The sequence below is a fragment of the Sprattus sprattus genome (assembly GCF_963457725.1).
Source record: "Sprattus sprattus genome assembly, chromosome: 3".
Taxonomy (NCBI): domain Eukaryota; kingdom Metazoa; phylum Chordata; class Actinopteri; order Clupeiformes; family Clupeidae; genus Sprattus; species Sprattus sprattus.
The window spans coordinates 2,059,221-2,080,532 of record NC_137922.1 but is presented as its reverse complement, the minus strand read 5'-3'; the positions used below and the strand labels follow the sequence as shown (position 1 = coordinate 2,080,532).

At 43.3% G+C, this 21,312-nt stretch overlaps 3 protein-coding genes across 3 annotated transcripts; 2 read left to right on the top strand and 1 right to left on the bottom strand.

The window, feature by feature from the left end:
- Positions 1 to 108: 108 nt before the first annotated feature.
- Positions 109 to 2,575, bottom strand: LOC308361965 (AP-1 complex subunit sigma-2; the record flags this gene model as incomplete). Its single annotated transcript, XM_080834452.1, has 5 exons — positions 109 to 767; positions 1,160 to 1,297; positions 1,405 to 1,513; positions 1,773 to 1,951; positions 2,438 to 2,575. The coding sequence occupies 5 exons, from the start codon at positions 2,573 to 2,575 to the stop codon at positions 720 to 722; spliced, it is 612 nt and encodes a 203-aa protein (XP_080690578.1). The 3' UTR covers positions 109 to 719.
- A 627-nt stretch (positions 2,576 to 3,202) lies between these two features.
- LOC308361953 (phosphorylase b kinase regulatory subunit alpha, liver isoform-like) lies at positions 3,203 to 21,098 on the top strand. Its single transcript, XM_080834439.1, has 32 exons — positions 3,203 to 3,323; positions 3,690 to 3,848; positions 4,193 to 4,240; positions 4,546 to 4,714; positions 4,912 to 4,994; positions 5,077 to 5,157; positions 5,312 to 5,410; positions 5,824 to 5,970; positions 6,098 to 6,151; positions 6,272 to 6,394; positions 6,615 to 6,710; positions 6,840 to 6,947; positions 7,287 to 7,365; positions 7,647 to 7,781; positions 7,882 to 7,991; positions 8,078 to 8,222; positions 8,323 to 8,401; positions 9,189 to 9,340; positions 9,782 to 9,964; positions 10,069 to 10,175; positions 12,295 to 12,428; positions 12,546 to 12,705; positions 12,876 to 12,955; positions 13,136 to 13,214; positions 13,401 to 13,530; positions 13,910 to 14,011; positions 14,324 to 14,442; positions 14,883 to 14,906; positions 15,454 to 15,507; positions 16,265 to 16,492; positions 19,389 to 19,589; positions 20,065 to 21,098. The coding sequence occupies exons 1-32, from the start codon at positions 3,246 to 3,248 to the stop codon at positions 20,236 to 20,238; spliced, it is 3,720 nt and encodes a 1,239-aa protein (XP_080690565.1). The 5' UTR covers positions 3,203 to 3,245; the 3' UTR covers positions 20,239 to 21,098.
- LOC308361952 (7SK snRNA methylphosphate capping enzyme-like) lies at positions 17,208 to 18,812 on the top strand. Its single transcript, XM_080834438.1, has one exon. It carries the CDS (start codon positions 17,392 to 17,394, stop codon positions 18,685 to 18,687), a length of 1,296 nt encoding a protein of 431 aa, XP_080690564.1. The 5' UTR covers positions 17,208 to 17,391; the 3' UTR covers positions 18,688 to 18,812.
- Positions 21,099 to 21,312: the final 214 nt, after the last annotated feature.

Below are 21,312 nucleotides of genomic sequence, written 5' to 3'. Positions count from 1 at the left end.
ATCAAGTGCTCAAGTGAGTTTGTATATTTGTTCAATGAATGGTATGAATGTGCACATACAATTCTAAGAATAATTCAGTTTGACTCAAGTTTAGAGTTGAAATGTTTTTAATACACATACTCAAGTTGTAACACTGAAATCCACAAAGACTGACATGCATTATACTAATTCTCATAGTTAGTCTGAATACTGAAGACAAAAGTTTAAAAGGAATGTTTTTTCTTCTAATTTGTAAACAGTCACATTATTTAAATGACACTTGGAAAACGTACGTAACAGTGTTTTTCGGTCAAACTACAGATTATCCTAGGCCCAGTATGTCCCTAATGCTAATATCGCTGGTCTGTATTGAGTTAGCTTTTGTTTGCCTTGAATGACAGATATACTCTTCTTTGGAGTCTACATTGATATAAACATCAGAAATATTACAGAAAAGATGTGTGTGTGTGTGTGACATGTTCAGAAAACTTAAAAATGGAGTATCTTTAAGGCAGTGGATGGTTGTCCAGTTTTAAAAGACATGCATATAGCACTGCTGTTCATACCAAGGGCCAGTGGTGTGTCGGGTGACTACTCCCTGCAAGTACATCTGAAACGCAACTGTGCAAATATGCACGTCATCAGCCAGAACTGGCTGTAGTGTTGTTTTTAAAATAGGGAAATACACAAACACTGTCAATTGGGAGTGACTTGAGTTGATCTTTTCAATGACAGCTAGTTTATGTCAGTCCAATCTCCTCCAGAACACTGCGTGGTGCTTCAGCTTCCTAAAGAAACAAGAAAAAAAAAATGGATTCAGTGGTAGCCATTTAGTTTTTTTTTTTTTTTTTTACTGAAATCAGAATTATGCCACATATACACTATGAGCAAAGTGAACAGCCCACTTCAAGCACTTGTGTAATGAGGTGTGCTGCAATCCTTCCAACAGATGAAAGCCGTTTGAGAATACTGTTTCAGTAAGCCATACACTATAAGTACTGGTACCCAATACCAGATGAGCGGCCCATGAGGTGAATTGGATACAGGAGATCTGTACTCTTACTCAACATGAAATGTAACAACAATCACATCAATAGTTTAACTGTAGCTTACAGCACAGAATATATAAACTGAATCACACTTCCCTACTGTAGAGCATAAGATTCTAAGCCCCACTCACCTCTTGGAGCATGTCGGCCTGTTCAATGGCTTTGAGCACATTTTTCTTGGAGGTCTCCTGTGCCTCCCCGCCAAGTATGAACTCATCCAAGATGTAGTAGGCCTTCTCAAAGTTAAAGATGATGTCCAGTTCACAAACCTAATAGAGGGCAATGCAGGCCATTTTATGAATCACACCCAAAATATACAATGCACAGAGCAACCTTTTTCAGTGAAATGCAAGCAGACAATAACTAGGAAACTCACACTGCCAAAATACTTGTCTAGTAGCTCCACATAGCGATGAATAATTTCAAGGGTGATGAGCTCGTTGTCCTGGTCTTCCACCGCACAGCAGAAATACAAACTTGCATATCTATAATAATGACAAGGCCATGAGCATGGTGTCCTTAGAGTACAATGGATATTTTCGTCACACTCAGAACTCAAACAACATTTTAAATCACATTACACAAAATACCAAGTTCAACATGACTGATGAAGTTATATGGGTACAGTGTGAAGTGAACGGGGGTTAGATTTACTGAACTGACCATTTGAGTAGTAGTGAGTAGAGTAGAGTAGAGTATACACTAATTTTCACTTTTAACATCAGTCAAGGAAAATCACATAACCTTTTGTAAACGATCTTAAGATCCCTCCACTCCAGGAAACTACACATCTTGGGCTTGCGAGCCAGCACCATTTGTATCACTTCACGAGCGATCTTCTTCTTCTGGGTATCACATATGGGCACATACCACTTCTGAAGCCTCAGCTTACCCTGGCGACTGAACAGCAACATGAAGTGCATCTGAAAGACACCAGAGTTAACGGTGCAGGGTAGGGCCGACAGTGGGATCAGCAAGGAGAATGGAGATCAAGGGAATCACTTAAAACAACATCTGTCGACAACAGAAGTCTACCGCAGCCCCTAAACGATATTCAAAATTCAATAAAGTGGGCTATTTGAAAAGGGAAACTGCTGAGAGACACTGTAATCGTAGTCCACGAATGACGTCCAGGCTGCGTCGTGGCGTTGCATCGAAATCAAAGTGATTCGCCTACTTAGTATTTATTTAAGAAATATACAAAGTTAGTAAACAGCGGTGGAGGCTACTCGAAGTTTTCAAATGACAACGTAGGCTAATAAAAGTTTGTTGAAAAGGGGCATGAATAACAGAACTACCTCGAAAGGGGAACCCCTTGGAACAAAGAATAGATAGCTGGCAAAGCAGCTCGCATAGCTGTCGATGTATGTAAATAATTTGTTGAAATGTTTGAGGAGAAGAGCACTTACCTTGTCTCTCAATTTTGTCCGATTTTGCAGAACATGTGCTAATGAGAGTGGGCAAACCGCTACATACACACTTTCAATATGGTGTAAGGAGAGTTGAGATGGCCCTGGTTCAGATCCTTTTTTTTTTTTTTTTTTCATTTTCCGCTACAAACCTGATTGAGAATAGCATGTCATTGGCTTAACGTCACATCGCGGAGATGTTCCATTGGTCAAAAACAGATGGTCTCTGGCTTGATGCTTAAGATTTAATAAGGAATCGCACAATCGTATTGTTACAAAAAATAAACGAACCATAATAATGCAATGTATATACTTTGCCTACATTTGCTATGTTATTCCGGGGAACAAATGCTAATCCATATTTTTTTGAGATGGGGTGCTTAAAAAAATAGGCCCGTAGACGAAACTTCCGGTCTTCGCTGTCATTTGGCAATGCTCTGGTATCTCTCAAGATAGGATGACTGCAGATGTTTATTACTACATCAGCTAAGTCTATTGTGTTAAGCCAGGGGTATGAGAACGGTAAGATGTTTAGGCTTAATGATATAACTGGGATTTATTGCATGTAGGCAACCCCAGATGATAGTCATTCGTGGTTTGTTGGAAGTATGTAAAACAGTGTTTACCATTTGGAACAGTTGCGGTTCCTCACGAGTTTGTTTTAGACAGAGTAACCGCACCTGAAATTGACTTCGTACGGTGCCGATTATCAAAGAATTGTCTGTATCATTGTGGTTGCTCAATTTGCTAGGCAAGATTGTTACAATTATACAATGCTTTCAGAGCTGGCTGGATATCTGACGTAAGAATGCGGAGCCGGAGTAATTCGGGCGTCAGATTGGATGGATTCGCAAGGCTTGTGCAGGAGACAATTTTGTGTCATCAGGTGGGTGAGATTTTCTTTCATTCCAAGTTGTGTTTTTGGTAGTTTCTCGTTATTCACCAGAAATGGCTTTATGATGGTAACCAAAGCTGTTAACTGCATTCCAGGAGGGGGCCAAATTTGCCCCTTGCTGGAGTTCTCTTCAAATAAACAGCTCATGACCAAAGGTCATCTTTAAATAGACAGGGTTGAAAAAGAATATTTGTTTTATCTTCAACACATAAGTAGGCTACTCGAGAGCTTTCTGTGAAACGCATGGCTCTTAAACACGTGAGAAGGGTAACATGAACCAGCTTTGAGTAAGGGCAATTCATGTTTTTTCAAACGAGCAATGAGACCAATAGTTGATCTTTTGCCTTGTTGATGCAGAATCCAGTGACAGGTCTTCTACCAGCTAGTGCACAACAAAAGGATGCCTGGGTCAGGGACAATGTTTACAGTATACTGGCAGTCTGGGGACTTGGTATGGCCTACCGGAAAAATGCTGACCGTGATGAAGACAAGGCTAAGGCCTATGAACTTGAACAGGTAGGTTTCTGTCCAGTGTTATTCAGCTGGTTTTGTGAAGTGATGTGTGTTTCTGTCCAGTGTTATTCAGCTGGTTCTGTGAAGTGATGTGTATTTCAGCTGGTTTTGTGAAGTGATGTGTGTTTCTGTCCAGTGTTATTCAGCTGGTTCTGTGAAGTGATGTGTATTTCAGCTGGTTTTGTGAAGTGATGTGTGTTTCTGTCCAGTGTTATTCAGCTGGTTCTGTGAAGTGATGTGTATTTCAGCTGGTTCTGTGAAGTGATGTGTGTTTCTGTCCAGTGTTATTCAGCTGGTTCTGTGAAGTGATGTGTATTTCAGCTGTTATCTGACATTGCTGTTCACAGAGCGTGGTGAAGCTGATGCAGGGCCTCCTGCAGTGTATGATGAGACAGGTATGAGCTCCACACTGTGCACAGTTCCACACCTTCATTTGTGTTTGCCTTCACTCACTCTTTTGTGTGTGTTAAAAATAAAACCTTTTCCCTTTTGGAGAATTGATATCATTTCTTGTCTGTAACACCACCTCACTCAGATTCATCATGTCCCATTGTAGTTTCTTGCAGTGCATATGACAATCTGCATTTTAGGCAAATGATTACCACATTTTTTTAACAGTAAGAGGTATTGGAACCTTTACGTGTATGAATCTATCCCACATGTTCATGTTAGCTTGCTGAGAATGTCTGTATGACTGCAGGTGGCAAAGGTGGAGAAGTTCAAACACACTCAGAGCACCAAGGACTGCCTGCATGCCAAGTACCACACGGCCAGCTGTGCCATTGTGGTCGGGGACGATCAGTGGGGACACCTGCAGGTGGATGCCACCTCCCTCTACCTGCTCTACCTGGCACAGATGACGGCATCAGGTTAGGCATTTCCTGGAGTCAGTTTCGTTAAGATCGTTAGCGAATTAAGTGTTGCGCAGCATAATCTGCAGTATTTCGTCCAGGTCGTATACAATTATGATTGTACTGAAGGGTCATTTGGTTCCTGTTATTTGTTATGTATTGTGTACTTATTTTGTTATTAATTGATTATGAGACTACAATTTTTTTCTTACTAGGCCTGCATATTATTTCAAACTTGGATGAAGTGGCCTTTATCCAGAACTTGGTTTTCTACATTGAGGCTGCGTATAAAGTTGCTGTGAGTTTAGAGCTGCGTTTACAATGACAGATGCACTTACTCTGTGACTTTCCTTCTCTCTGACATGGGTTTGTGTGTGCAGGACTATGGCATGTGGGAGAGAGGGGATAAGACCAACAAGGGGATCCCTGAGCTGAATGCAAGTTCTGTGGGAATGGCAAAGGTATGAAACGGGTAAACAGCAGTTACACCACAGATCTGCTCTTTGCTGGACTCACACATTAAAAGTGATGTATATGTGCTTCAGGTTTAATTATTTATCTATGTATGTGAATAGGGGAGTTTTTCTGATGTTTTTATTCTTCTTTAAACACAAGGCTGCCCTGGAGGCTATTGATGAGCTGGACTTATTTGGAGCTAATGGCGGGCCCAAGTCAGTGATTCATGTTCTCCCTGACGAGGTGGAACACTGCCAGGTATGTCTGCATCCTTACTGTGCCAGTGGAGAGCAGACAGTCTGTTCATCAAACACTTGTAGTCTGAAACTAGCACGCTAACTACCTTACAGCAAACTTTCCTTGCAGTGTGTAAAACCACCACAGTTTGACACTGAAAGCAGATAACTAGCTTGCTAACCTATTTTGGCGAAACATTTGTTGAAAAGGTCTAATATCTTTGTGGGGTTTCTAACCTAGTGCACAGAACTACATAGTGAGTGAACTGGTTGGCAGTGGTAACATCAGGTGTGTTAATCAATTGTCAACATGACATAAACCACCAAAAGGAATTTGAAGATAAAACCAGTTACTTACACAAACATTCCTTTAAAAATGGGTAGAACCTACATAATGTGCCTTTTAACGTCTTATCACAAACATTATTCCCACAGTCTATCCTGTGCTCCATGCTCCCAAGAGCCTCCACCTCGAAGGAGATTGACGCAGGTCTTCTGTCCGTCATCTCGTTCCCTGCTTTTGCTATAGAGGATGCCGACCTTGTGAATCTTACCAAGGGGGAGATCATCTCCAAGCTGCAGGTACATTTTCCTCTCACAGAAAGGCTAAGAAACCTCATTTGATCCACTCTGGCTCTGGCAATAGCATGCGTATGTGAATGAATGAATGACACAGAAGATGACCATTGTTTGACTTTTTACATTGCAGGGTCGGTATGGTTGTTGCCGATTTATAAGAGATGGATACAGGACTCCAAAGGAGGTATACGCTGTTGGGGATGTATTTCCTTCTTTGAAATCTTTGTTAACCTTTTTTGACAGCCAAACAAACGATATGATCTGATGTAAAAATGGTGAATGAAGTAACATTCACCTCTCCTAGGACCCCAATCGCCTCCATTATGATCCCGCTGAGCTGAAGCTGTTTGAGAACATTGAGTGTGAATGGCCAGTGTTCTGGACCTACCTCATACTGGACGGTGTGTTCAATGAGGACCATGAGCAGGTATATCTGTTCCTCTGACTGGGTTGTAGCCACATCCATCACCCAGGCAGATCTTTGTTGAGAGCAGTGACATTTTAATTCTGTTGAGCTTTGCGAAGGCGTCACCTTAAGTGACTGGAATGGGTCACTGCAGGACACGGTGCGCGTTGCCAAACATTATACACGTTTGTCCACAAGGAGGTGATGTGTCCCGGTGAATAACCGCGGCTTTCTTGAGCAGGTTCAAGAGTACCGAGAGGCTCTTGATGAAGTCCTGATCCGTGGGAAAAACGGGATCCGACTGATGCCAGAGCTCTACGCTGTACCTGCGGACAAGGTGAAAGGATCTGGGCTCACAGCTGAGCTCACCCATCCACACGCAAATACTGTCATGAAAAGTAATCCCTGAGAAACTGAGAATCCCTCAGAATATGAATTCTATTCTATTCAATGTGATCAACCTCAGGTGGAGGAGGAGTACAGGACCCCTCGGACAGTGGACCGTGTTGCCTCTGGCCAACTACCTCACCTGTGGGGACAGTCCCTGTACATCATAGGCTGTCTTCTGGCAGAGGTAATAAGGCTGTTCTTTCTAGAACTATCTGTGCTGTTTTGTTCTTGTGGAAACTGATCTGGTTAAGAATAATTCTACCATATAGCAGTACTGGTTATTTTTTTTTTTTGCAACACTTGGCTAAATTCCTCATTTCTGGCAGATAGTGTGTTGTTGAGAATAAAGTCAGGTGTCTGTGACCGATTCACACTCTTTAAATAATGAAAGGATGTAACATTTAAAAAATATGTAGAATGTATTTCAAAATAACCTTCCCTTGACCTCATGAATTATGTTTTTGCTTTTACCTTTGCATTTCGAACATTCTGTAACACACCATTTCTGTCGTTTCTCCCCAAGGGATTCTTGGCTCCTGGAGAGATCGATCCGCTCAACAGGAGATTCTCCACCCATTTCAAACCTGACGTGGTTGTACAGGGTTGGTGGAGGATTTTTTCAGTTTTGTTTGTTTGTTTGTTTTTGTTGTTAAAACAAATGGAAACCAAGTGGAGGCAGTGTTGTATTTATGCAATGTCCCTCATACATTTTCTTAATCTTTTACATTCAGTTATATCATGCATTCATTGACATGTCATCAATTTGTCCTGAGAAGCGTGACTTTTATCCAAGCACATTGGCACTGGATGAACCCCAATATGTCATATGGTTTTGACTGATTGTATGCGAACGCTGCCTGAGGCTGAGGATTTGTGCTGTTAGTGAGTGTGGTGGCAGAGAACAGTGAGATCCAGGAGCTGCTGAGAGACCACGGGATTGATGTGGAGACGGTCTCTGAGGTCCAGCCCATCCGGATCATGCCTGCTCGAATTCTCAGCCACCTCTATGTGAAACTGGGTAGGCCAGCTGACATGACGTGTCAATTTCATCTGTACAAAGGTATTTCTGGGTGAGTTGAAATGAACTTTGTTGTTTTGGGGGATTTTTCTTTCCACAGGGAACTGCAAGAAGTTGAATTTAACCGGCCGGCCTTACAAGCACATTGGAGTTTTGGGAACCTCAAAGTTTTATGAGCTCAGAAATCGTACCTTTGCTTTTACGCCTCAGGTGAAGACTCCTTTTTAATCCACATCGCAGTATTTTTTTTCATTTCAGTTCACTCTTTGAATGTATTTGCAATCTCTTTGTTACAGTTCATTGACCAGCACCATTTCTACCTGGCGCTGGATAACCAGATGATAGTGGAGATGCTACGCAATGAGCTAGCCTACCTGTCCAGCCGTTGGAGAATGACTGGAAGGCCAACTTTGACCTTCCCCATCACCCAGAGCATGCTGGGTAGGCTTAAAAGAATTGTCATTCACCATGTTTGCCTCGTCATTCACCATGTTTGCCTTTTCGCTAATCCATTAAAAAAACTCTTATTTTTCTGCGATAGTGGATGATGGTGAAAGCATCGATCCATGCATTCTGTCCACCCTGAGGAAGCTACAAGATGGATACTTTGGAGGGGCAAGGTGAAGAACATCTGCTTGGGGCACAGCATGTCAAAAGGCTGTTTTAAGTGTCAGTCTTCAGCTGTAAGATGATGTAGTTGCACCCAGATAACCTGCTCATACAGAGAGAGAGAGAGGGAATTACTTTGTTATATGTTTATATGGCAATAATACATCCAGTAGTTTTGATAATGTTGTAGTCATTCACACTGTGAGCACAGATAAACTATACTCTTTCATCTCATAAATGAACTATATGATAATGGATTGTGATCGTCACTTAATGATAAGGCAAATATAACCATCACATGTTTGAGGAGTGCGCTGCAGGCAGTGGCGTAACGTAGTTATGACGGGCCCAGGTGCAGTCTATTATGACGAGCCCTAGTCAGTGCCGTAAGGCAGTGGTTCCCAAACATTTTACAGTCTCGTACCCCTTCAGACAGTCAATCTCCAGCTACGTATGTTCATGTTTGTGACTGCCGCCGCCACGACACCCCCATCCACGCACACATATTCAGCCTATAACACTTTAAACTGACATGGTAGGTCACTAACCTACCTGTAGCTATTTTTGGCAGTGTAATTATTTCGCTCACTATGGATATATCAGTATTTTTTGGCAATGTGACTTGGCTTTTCAGACTATTTAGATTGACATTAATATGTCTATGGGCCCCGACAACGGGCCTCCAAGACCCACACGCCCAGGTGCGACCGCACCTGCTGCACCCCCTATAGGTACGCCCCTGGCTGCAGGGCTGTAGTGATTGGCTAATGCCATGTGTTGTTGGTGTTTCCTCTCCAGGGTCCAGATGGGAACCCTCTCTAGCTTCCTCACCACCTCCTTCCACACCCAGCTCAGCTTCATGGACACAGATTCAGATGACAACTTTCTGGAGGATGAGGATGAAGAGGATGATGACGAAGATGAGGAAGACAAGAGTTACGCCACTGCAGGTACGGAATCATGACTGGTATTGTAAGAATTATTATCTTGCAATCGTATAAATCATATACAAAGGAATCACCAAAACTTGTGTTTGTTGTGTGTGTTGCATGTTGTGCGTGTCCAAGTGTTATGTCATTTTGTCGTGTATATTTTGTCCTGGCTTCAAACACATTCTTTTGAATAGAAGGAAACATAATAGATACAAATTGTTGTTGTCATTACTGTGAAGCTGAAGTCTGTAAAAAAAGATCAAAACTGCCCAGAACATGAAGTCCTTATCTGGTCATAGATGATGCACACAGAACATCATGTCAACCTTGGCTTATCACAAGGCTGTTAATATGTTTTTCTTAACCTAATAATTGAGTACCTATAAGTAGCGCTTCAATAATTCAGTACCTGCATTATTATCATGTCTGTTATTGCAAGTGCGTGTTTCTGTGTGGCAGTTTCCGTCGGCAACGCCAGGAAGGACATGTTCGATCAGTACCTCACGCAGCTCCTTCAGAGCACAGTGGCCAAAAGCCATCTTCCTCCCATCCAGAGGGGGCAGCACCATGTCTTCAGTGCTGAACACACCACCAGGGACATCCTGTCCTTCATGGCTCAGGTCCAGGGCCTCAACTTACCCAGTGAGTCTGGTTGGACTTGCCTGGCTCTGCCAGTGTCTCTGAGAGATATTATGTATTTCATCTTGGGATGTAATGTTAATAAATCAGGAGATATTGTGTTACAGAGGCGTCAATGTTCTTGCCTATCACCTCCGTCATGAATAAGCATCGCAAGTCTTTGAACCTGCTGGTGGTGCCTCAGCCCCATCACCAGATCACACCACCGACTAAGGCAAGTCATCGTCTGTACAGATGCTGAGAAACCTCTATGGTTTTAGATTTCTGGCTCTTTGATATAAGAATACCACCGACTAAGGCAAGTCATCGTCTGATCGTACGGATGCTGAGAAACCTCTATGGTTTTAGATTTCTGACTCTTTTATATAAGAATACCACTAAGGAAGACAGACAGCTGAATTCCTCTGGAAATGATGTGTGTGTGAATGCTTCCCCAGGCCTGATGTGTGTGTGAATGCTTCCCCAGGCCTGATGTGTGTGTGAATGCTTCCCCAGGCCTGATGTGTGTGTGAATGCTTCCCCAGGTCTGATGTGTGTGTGAATGCTTCCCCAGGCCTGATGTGTGTGTGAATGCTTCCCCAGGTCTGATGTGTGTGTGAATGCTTCCCCAGGCCTGATGTGTGTGTGAATGCTTCCCCAGGTCTGATGTGTGTGTGAATGCTTCCCCAGGCCTGATGTGTGTGTGTGTGAATGCTTCCCCAGGCCTGATGTGTGTGTGTGTGAATGCTTCCCCAGGCCTGATGTGTGTGTGAATGCTTCCCCAGGCCTGATGTGTGTGTGAATGCTTCCCCAGGCCTGATGTGTGTGTGAATGCTTCCCCAGGCCTGATGTGTGTGTGAATGCTTCCCCAGGTCTGATGTGTGTGTGAATGCTTCCCCAGGCCTGATGTGTGTGTGAATGCTTCCCCAGGTCTGATGTGTGTGTGAATGCTTCCCCAGGCCTGATGTGTGTGTGAATGCTTCCCCAGGTCTGATGTGTGTGTGAATGCTTCCCCAGGCCTGATGTGTGTGTGTGTGAATGCTTCCCCAGGCCTGATGTGTGTGTGTGTGAATGCTTCCCCAGGCCTGATGTGTGTGTGTGTGAATGCTTCCCCAGGCCTGATGTGTGTGTGAATGCTTCCCCAGGCCTGATGTGTGTGTGAATGCTTCCCCAGGCCTGATGTGTGTGTGAATGCTTCCCCAGGTCTGATGTGTGTGTGAATGCTTCCCCAGGCCTGATGTGTGTGTGAATGCTTCCCCAGGTCTGATGTGTGTGTGAATGCTTCCCCAGGCCTGATGTGTGTGTGTGTGAATGCTTCCCCAGGCCTGATGTGTGTGTGAATGCTTCCCCAGGCCTGATGTGTGTGTGTGTGAATGCTTCCCCAGGCCTGATGTGTGTGTGAATGCTTCCCCAGGCCTGATGTGTGTGTGAATGCTTCCCCAGGCCTGATGTGTGTGTGAATGCTTCCCCAGGCCTGATGTGTGTGTGAATGCTTCCCCAGGCCTGATGTGTGTGTGAATGCTTCCCCAGGCCTGATGTGTGTGTGAATGCTTCCCCAGGCCTGATGTGTGTGTGAATGCTTCCCCAGGCCTGATGTGTGTGTGAATGCTTCCCCAGGCCTGATGTGTGTGTGAATGCTTCCCCAGGCCTGATGTGTGTGTGAATGCTTCCCCAGGCCTGATGTGTGTGTGTGTGAATGCTTCCCCAGGCCTGATGTGTGTGTGAATGCTTCCCCAGGCCTGATGTGTGTGTGTGTGAATGCTTCCCCAGGCCTGATGTGTGTGTGTGTGTGTGTGAATGCTTCCCCAGGCCTGATGTGTGTGTGAATGCTTCCCCAGGCCTGATGTGTGTGTGTGTGAATGCTTCCCCAGGCCTGATGTGTGTGTGTGTGAATGCTTCCCCAGGCCTGATGTGTGTGTGAATGCTTCCCCAGGCCTGATGTGTGTGTGAATGCTTCCCCAGGCCTGATGTGTGTGTGTGTGAATGCTTCCCTAGGCCTGATGTGTGTGTGAATGCTTCCCCAGGCCTGATGTGTGTGTGTGTGAATGCTTCCCCAGGCCTGATGTGTGTGTGAATGCTTCCCCAGGCCTGATGTGTGTGTGTGTGTGTGAATGCTTCCCCAGGCCTGATGTGTGTGTGTGTGAATGCTTCCCCAGGCCTGATGTGTGTGTGAATGCTTCCCCAGGCCTGATTTGTGTGTGTGTGTGAATGCTTCCCCAGGCCTGATGTGTGTGTGTGTGAATGCTTCCCCAGGCCTGATGTGTGTGTGTGTGTGAATGCTTCCCCAGGCCTGATGTGTGTGTGTGTGAATGCTTCCCCAGGCCTGATGTGTGTGTGTGTGAATGCTTCCCCAGGCCCATGGTGCTGATCTGCACCTGCCACGGGACGCTCAGGGGAACACAGACTTCGCCTCGTTGGTTCGGCAGCTAAAGGAGTGCCCCACACTCCAGGACCAGGCTGACATCCTCTACATCCTCTATGCCATGAAGTGAGCAGCTTCACCCCGCACCCCGCACCATAGACGCCATGCACTCATTCACCTGCGTTAGAGGGCTTATTACTATGGTGTCTGCCTGGGTGTGTTTGTGTGCGTCTGCATTCACAGGGGACCAGACTGGATGGTTAAGTTGTCAGGGCACAGTGGTGGGGCCACCGTACGTTCCCTTCTTGAGGAGCTTTACGTCAGGGCCGGGGCTTGCAAGGAGTGGGGTCTCATCCGTTACATATCTGGCATCTTGCATAAGAGGGTGGAGGTTCTTGCTGAGGTGAGTATAATGAGTATATCATATTATTTGTGGTTTAGGTCATTGCTTATTACCTTATCAGCTAAGAAGCTGTAATGATGAACACCTTTTGTTTTGCCTTGTGTGTGTGTGTGTGTGTGTGTGTGTGTGTGTGTGTGTGTGTGTGTGTGTGTGTGTGTGTGTGAAACCAGGCTTGCACTGATCTCATATCCCACCAGAAGCAGCTTACAGTGGGTCTTCCTCCAGAGCCAAGAGAGAAAGTCATCTCAGCGTAGGTGTCCCACACTCAAAATGTCCAAAAGAAAACAAACATGACATCATCCATCCCTTATTCCTATTTTGGTTGTCTTTTGCTCTGTTTAGAGTATGACGTGTCATTTTGGCATGGTATGTTTGCAATGTATATAATTTGTTTGCAATGTATATAATATATTTAATCTTCTCTCTGCAGCCCTTTACCACCTGAGGAACTAGACACACTGATCTATGAGGCCAGTGGACAAGACATCAGCATTGCAGTCCTTACCCAGGTTAGATTCATAAAAACAATATGGCAGCAAAAGAAAAGCAACCCTTAGATGCCAGAGAATATCCCTTACTAGAGTATGGATGAAGAATAGTGCTGTCAAACACCTGGACCCCATTCTTGGGATGGTTCTGTGGTTCTCCCTATTGTAATCTTTCCCTTCCGTCTCCTTACGGTCTCGTGCCCTCAGGAGATCATGGTGTACCTGGCCATGTACATCCGCTCCCAGCCAGCCCTCTTCGGGGACATGCTGCGGCTGCGCATCGGCCTCATCATGCAGGTGATGGCTACTGAGCTGGCCCGCAGCCTCCACTGCTCCGGTAGGTGGCCAGAGGTGGAGTCAGTGTCTGTACCACCACAGGGATCAATACTGCCAACTGGTCTTGTTTCACAGAGGACTGAACTACATTGGGTTTCAAGTTTTTAATAACATACACTTTCGGGGGTGCTTACACATTTAATTTTTTATTTCTGAGAATCATGAAAACTTTGTGAGGTATTTGGAAAGAGATCCAACAAGTGCCGAGAAAAGGGCAATCATTTTCTCATTAAGTTTGATTTCTCGTATTGTAGGCAAGCCTTAAATGTCAACCTCTCTACAGTTGCGTTCCTAGTAGCTCATGTTGATGTGGAGCTATATCAGACTTGATCCATCGCGTCTCTTCTCCTCATTCCCCCTCCCTGCTTTACCGCCTCCAGGTGAGGAGGCCTCAGAGAGCTTGATGAACCTCAGTCCGTCCGAAATGAAGAGCCTGCTCCATCACATCTTAAGTGGGAAAGAGTTTGGGGTGGAGAAGAGTGGTGAGTAGCACTGTTATCCTTCCCTGAAAAAAAAAAACATATTGGGGTAGATGCAGAGAACACCATTGGTTAACCACTAAACAATCACATTTAAGAGTCTGATTGCCAGGTTGCACTCAAAAAATCAACACATTTTATAATATATACTGTATGTATATATATATATATATATATATATATATATATATATATATATAAAGTATATAACAGGTAGACTGAATGAATGTGATTTTCTCTTTGTGTGTGTGTGTGTGTGTGTGTGTGTGTGTGTGTGTGTGTGTGTGTGTGTGTGTGTGTGCGTGTGTGTGTTAGTGCGTCCACTGGAGTCCACGGCCACCAGCCCAGCCATCTCCATACATGAGTTGGGACACACTGGAGCCACCAAGACAGAACGCACTGGCATCAGGAAACTGAAGAGTGAGATCAAACAGGTACATAAAAACTGCAAATAGGGAGAGGAGAGGAGAGAAGAAATCAAAACGTGCTCCTATCCTTCTAGATGAAATCCTATACCTATTTGATGTATTGATGCTTTGCATGCTTCTTTGTTATGTTAAAAGTAGTGGGCTATACATTTCAATTACCTTTTTTATATTAAGGAATCCCAATTAACATGAAAGGTTAGCAGGGTTTCAGAGGCTTTGTATGGATTCATTCACAGTATCCTATCTGCATCTCAGCAAGAAAGGGAAATACTTTTTAAAGATGCATCATCCTCTGAGCTTTCAATACTTGCTTTGTTCTTGTGCCTGATCTTATTTCATGACCAATATCTGGAATACAAACTCTTTTTCAAACAAATATTTATTTGTAACAAGGCAGATTGGTGACCCAGTGTTCATGTGAACAACTAACTTCCCTCTGATTTCAGCTGGATGGCTCAAGGCAGACAAGCGTGGGTTGAGTTTGTTGCCATATTTATAGGCATGCTGACTCTTAATCCACAGTGCTAGCGAACCACTCAGTCCCATAACATATACTACAGACTCCACCATCTTAACTCTGTTCATATCCTCAATTATAGATGCTTGGAAAAGCTCTCATATCATCACTGCTAAATACCATTAACTTCTGTTGACATTATAATCACACTTTACTCTGTATTTATGTTGTATCATGAGGTAACCTGTGTGTGATGTTGGGGAATCTTGATTGTGCTCTTCTGTGTGCTTCTGTGCTGTGTGAGTGGCACAACACTGGTCCTTCACTTGGAGTACAAAACTGATAAGGAAATTACATTGATTCAAAAAAATTAGCAATAAACTGAAGGCTATTTCACAGACTTCAAAAATTAAGATCGGGCTAAATACTAGCTCAGTATTTGTGTTTGGTACGTCTAAGTGTAAGACCTCTGTTTTGAATGTAATTTGTATTCATTTTGTATTAGTTAGCCTTCTATGGTTCCAGTGACCATCCCTATTTGCCTTCTTCTATCTCCATAGATCTTTAGCAGCTCTTATTCCATCAGCAGCAATGTCACGTCCCCCCGCTCCACGGTAAACCTGCTCTCCTGTGGCGTCTCCCTCCACCACACACAATCACTTGTGCACACAAACATGAAGGCCTTAGTTGGAATCAATTGGTAGAATGAAAACCGCACTCTCAAGCTTTTCTCACTCTCAAGGTTTTCTTTCTACCAATAGTTTACATTATTTTACTCGCACCCGAAAACGCATTTATATATTTGTTTTGAAGTAGAGCGCGCCTATCCCTACGAATACTTAGTTGGAATCAAGCACTGACATTCACTGGCTTTACTCTGCCAGTGTGAAACTGTTTTTGAATAGATAAAGATGAATGTGGCTGTTTGAAAACAGCACTGCCTGTCTTTTAACTCTATTTATTCTGTCACTGGGTCTGTGAGTATACACATCAGCCCACTTAATACACAAGTATAGTGAAGAAATACAGAGAATTGTAGTAAAGGACTGTGGTGCCTTATGTTCTGCATCTCTGGGTGAAACCAAACACGTCAACACATATCTTCAATGTAGGGCTACATTTTACTACATTTGAGAGTATTTGTGCTACCTTGCCATCATTTCTATGCACTTTGTGTCCTGCAGTATGATTGAGCTTTTTCTTACTGGAAGCTTTTACACACTCATTTGCTCTGCTGGTCTGCTTCATTCATTTCAGCATGACCGCTCCTCTGCCATTCTGTTCTGTGAACCTGTCACTTGTCAATTCATTTTGATACCATAAAAAAAGATGTTGAGTGTACTTCTCCAACACGTGTACTTATACGTGCAGAGATGTAGCAGCCCCTCCACTCCCAGCGGCATCATGTCGCCTACTGGCTCCCTGGACCCTCAGCTGGCGTGGGAGGAGCGGCAGGGCCAGTGGCTGCGTCGGAGGCGTCTGGATGGAGCCATCAACCGAGTGCCCATGGGTTTCTACCAGAAGGTCTGGAAGATTCTGCAGAAGTGCCACGGCTTGTCCATTGCTGGCTATGTGCTGCCATCTTCCACCACACGAGAGGTACTGCAGGGCAGATCTGAAACCCATGTTGCTGCATTGTTGTTAGTTTTCAAATTAAATTGGTATAAAATTATCTCTGGAATAATGTTATTGATATTTGAAGCTTGTAATGAAAAGGTACAGTATGGAATGTAGAGGTGACATAGCCTTCAGGAAGAGCCGTATGCAATCTCTCTTGAAATAGACTGTTGTTGAGGTTTAGTAATCATACATGTAGATTCCGATTGACTTAGTTGGATTTTATGCATAATCCCTGAGATGGAAATTAGCTCAAACAAACCCTTGAAAATGATAAAGTGTAGATAATGACATATTAAACAAAAGTATGCTACTGGAGATTCAGATTGCAGGATTTAGAAATGACCACTAATTCGTTTTTTCCACTATGGTGCTGCTCATATTGTTTTTGTATCAATTCATTGTATTCTTTCCGGTCCCCTCGATTTGCTCAGCCAAACATTTTCAGTATACTCTGTATAGCGACTAGTGCGTATCTTATGACTTTGGTAATGGTAATGTCGGGGTCAGTATTTTTATCCCCTCGTGGCTTGCCGTACTTTGGGTTTGTTTTCTTCCGGTTTCGCGGCTAAAAACGAAAAGGTAACGTAATAAGTGAAGACATGTTTCGCGGAACAGCAAACCAACTAATCGTATCGACGCTGCATTGGATCGACTTGACGGACCCAAATTAATCAGCTCCGCTTTGTGTGGTTTTAACACAATTCAGGTGCGATTTCAGGACTTACTCGACTGTGACAAACGCCGTATTCGTCTCGAAGAATGTCGATAACTAATGTTGACGTTCGCTAACTTAAGTATAACGGTGCCACGTGGAGGCGTTTTTAGGCTACCGTAAATTAAGCCTAATTTATTATTCGCTAAGGAACTCTGCTGGAAACATGACAGAGGCAGACAATGTCAAAGGAGTTAAGTTACCACAAGAGGAGAGGTCCGTGGAACTCATCGGAACCCCACCACACCAGCAGGAGGCTGAGGGATTCTCAGGTTGCCCCATCATTGTGCCCAGTTCTCCACAGGGTTCCAATACGAAAGATGTATCTAAAGACTTAAACGATGTATCTGCACCTCCTCCAACGGGTTCAGGTCTCTCGCTGGCATCACCTAATCCGCGTAAACGTACATTTACCAAATCAGAAAACGGCGAGAATGGCCAAAGACCAGTTACGGGAAGGAATAGTCTGCCATTACACTGCCCAGTGATGAACTCCTCAAAGGGGACAGACAGTCGAAAAGTCCCTCCTGACAACCGTAAACAGAAGCAGCAACCATTGAAGAAGAAACGGTTTGAATTCGGAAATTACAGCCAGTATTACGGTTACCGGAACTTAGGTCTAAATGATGACCCACGCTTGAGGGCTTTAAAACGTGAGTGGTTCCAGGGCGAAACAGTGCTTGACATAGGCTGCAACGCCGGTCTTGTAACCTTGTTTATCGCGAAGCATTGGAGGCCTGGTAGGATAGTGGGAATGGACATTGATGGTGGTTTGATTTACAGTGCTAGGCAAAATATCAGGAATTACCTTTCAGATACACACGCCCAGGAGGTCAAGGATAGCAATGGAAGTGCAGAAGCAGCTGGTGTAGAAGAGGTGCCTGGGAATTCATCTAATGTACCAGTAAAGGAAGTTGAAATGGAGAATAACTCCGGGGTCCATGAAGATGGCCGGTCCACCCCAAACATGTCTGAAAGACCCTCTGTTTCTGTGCCTCTTCCCCCTACACCCAGTAAGCCCCCCGGAACCTTCCCTGAGAACGTGTGCTTTGTTAGAGGGAACTATGTTCTGGAGAATGACCAGCTCCTGGCCACACAAAGGGAAGAATATAATGTGATCATGTGTCTAAGTGTCACCAAGTGGATTCACCTGAACTGGGGGGACGCAGGGATCAAGCGGCTCTTCCGTCGGGTTTACAAGCATCTTCTGCCTGGAGGACTCTTCATCATGGAGCCCCAGCCTTGGAGCTCCTACCTCAGGAGAAAGAAACTCACAGACACCACCTCGAAGAACTACACGAGCATCCAGTTCAAGCCAGATCAGTTTGCGTCATACCTCACATCTGAGGTGGGCTTCCGAAGCTATGAGCTCGTCGGAACACCCAAGAGCTCATCTCAAGGCTTTGAGAGACCCATCTATGTTTTTCACAAAGATCACACACCTTCAAAACAAGTTGCATGATGTTTTGTTAAGTGCCTATTTCATGATCAAGTGAGGAAGTTAAAATGTTTACATCCTAAAAGATGTTTTTGTTTCGGGAAATGGACACAACGGCGCGTACCTTTAGAACTGAAATGAAACTTTGAGGTTCAGAAAAGTGGACAGGACAGCTATCAAAGGTGGTGATGAGAAGCAGATGTTCTTAGATATTGCACTTAAATGAATAATTGCCTTCAAGCACTGTATAAGCATTTTCTGTTAAACATGTTTTGTTAAACCCTGAATGGGAAGTTTGTCGTTTGTATGCAATAAAAACATCTCTTTTTAGTACTTGGAATTTTTACCAGTTTATTTAACTAGTTTGTCACAACATAAAATAAATGCAACATCCTTTTAGGTACTTAGGTCTGTTCCCAGAGGGTACATCAGATCATCAAATGAACTGGCTTAGAGATGTTTAATAGTTTTTGTACTTAAGTGGTAAGTAGTTTACCTGGTGTTTAGGGCAAGGAAATCTATTCAAATTAAGTCTGAATTAATGAAACCACAACATAATCATCAGTGGCCTCATTCTACACAACCAGATAACTACTATGTTGGAATGTATCACCTTAAATAGTTTGGCAACTTTATATAGCCAAACAGTTACACTTTCAGGTCAACATAAAAAGGCAAAAACAAGGATTGCTTAATACATCTTTAAAATCTGCCATTCAAAACAGATGACTGAAGGCGAGATAAAGTTTGCAGTCCACGTCGAGACAGTGCTGAACCGCGTTCCCCAGCCGGAGTATCGGCAGCTGCTGGTGGAGACCATCATGGTGCTAACGCTAGTAGCAGAGATGGAGCTCCAGAGCATCGGGGGCATCATCCATATCGACCGCATCGTCCATTCAGCCAATGAGCTGTTCTTGCAGGACCAGGTATTGCAGAGAATCAGAATATCTGAATCTGTGCTCTGGTGTTTAGGTGCATACAGTGAACATAAAACATACAAACACAATAAGTACTACATATAACGTAAAAACATAAAAAAACACTAAGTACTACACTTAAGATAAGTACTTCAGAAGCTTATGAAGATTCTCATGCTTGTAGTGAAAATTGATAAGGTCAAGGTAAATAACTGATATGGATTCAATGTTCAATGTTTTCAAAAGCATAACAAAACACCTTCTGTGTACATGCAGGATGATTTAGCTGGCAGCAGGTATTTTGCTGTTATGTAGCCGGCTATGTGAATTACATGTCTGTGAAGGCATATATCAGTATTTTGACAAGCAGGATTTGGTTATTGCCAGGGCCATGTATATGCAGTGGTGTTTCAGATGGTTATTGACCATCCTTATCTTTTCCTCTCTGGTTCCCCCTCATCATTCCTTCTTGATGATGGTACAGATCGCTCAAGGGGCTTGTGAGTTCTTCTTGGAGAAAGACACAGCGACGGGTATCTGCAACTTCTTCTATGACAGTGCCCCTAGTGGCAGCTACGGCACCATGACATACCTGTCCAAGGCTGTGATTAGTTATGTGCAGGACTTCTTACCCAACACCAGCTGCCTGATGCAGTGAGAAGATGGAGACCTCCTAACAAAAGCACTAAAGGCCAGTACCAGTGATACAGTAGGACTCAGTTCAAATGGACCACTACCTGTTATATGTTTACATTCATTCATTTAACCAACATTTGTTTTCAGTGAAAATACAAGAGTATATTTCATTGTATATGCTAACTGGGAAACTAAACACTCAGTATTGACCAGGTTATCTTAGACGGGTCATGATTTTTGACTGGTATGAAAGCATTTATGCATGTAGACATTTTAAATGTTTAATCTATAGATGTGTATTTGTGTATTGCCATCCTCAAATGCAGTATATGATTTAGGAATGGCTTTGGCTTATGTATGATTGAAGTAAAATCATGCCCGTCTACGTCTTGACATTGTGACCTCATGTGATTTCAGTTCAGACTAGACTACATTCCGCTGTGTGTGTAGGGCTTTCCTGGACCAACCACTTACAGAATACTGCATACATTGAATCCACAGTTTAACACTGGGCAATTAGGAGAAGATTGTAATGGAAGATTGTAAAACCATGTATGGAATGCTGCTGCTGTGAGAATCACAGGTAGATCTACTAGAAAGAGAGTAACTGACTGATTATTTACTGACACTGAGCAGAAACAATTCAACATACATACTACATATATGTATTAGTTTCCTCGGTAGGTTACTTTCCTAGTATAGAAAGGTTTTTGAAATGTTATGTAAATGTCCATATAGTTTATATTAATAATAAGGGAAGGACATTCTTTTTCTAAAGTGAATAGAATATTTGGATGCCAGTAATATTATATGGCTGTTGATAGAATCAGTATTATTTGGATTTTTTTTTTATTGATTTTATTTACCAGCCACTGTGAAGGATTTAATATTTTGTGTGTTGATTTAAACAAGTTATTTAAACAGTATTTTAGAAAACCTGTTAACAAATATCTTGTAACTGATTTATGTAACACTGTTTTAAGACATTATTTTAATTATAACATAAGTTTGCAACACAAAGTATAATAAATATTACTCACAGAACATAATAGGGTGAATGGCATTTTATGTTTATTTTGTTATCTGGGTAAACTGG

Coding starts and splice junctions, on each gene's coding strand:
- LOC308361952 (XM_080834438.1), top strand. CDS start 17,392: ATGACAGAGGCAGACAATGTCAAAGGAGTTAAGTTACCACAAGAGGAG.
- LOC308361953 (XM_080834439.1), top strand. CDS start 3,246: ATGCGGAGCCGGAGTAATTCGGGCGTCAGATTGGATGGATTCGCAAGG. Junction 6,395..6,614: donor TCAATGAGGACCATGAGCAG/GTATATCTGTTC, acceptor TTTCTTGAGCAG/GTTCAAGAGTACCGAGAGGC. Junction 15,508..16,264: donor TCACGTCCCCCCGCTCCACG/GTAAACCTGCTC, acceptor TTATACGTGCAG/AGATGTAGCAGCCCCTCCAC.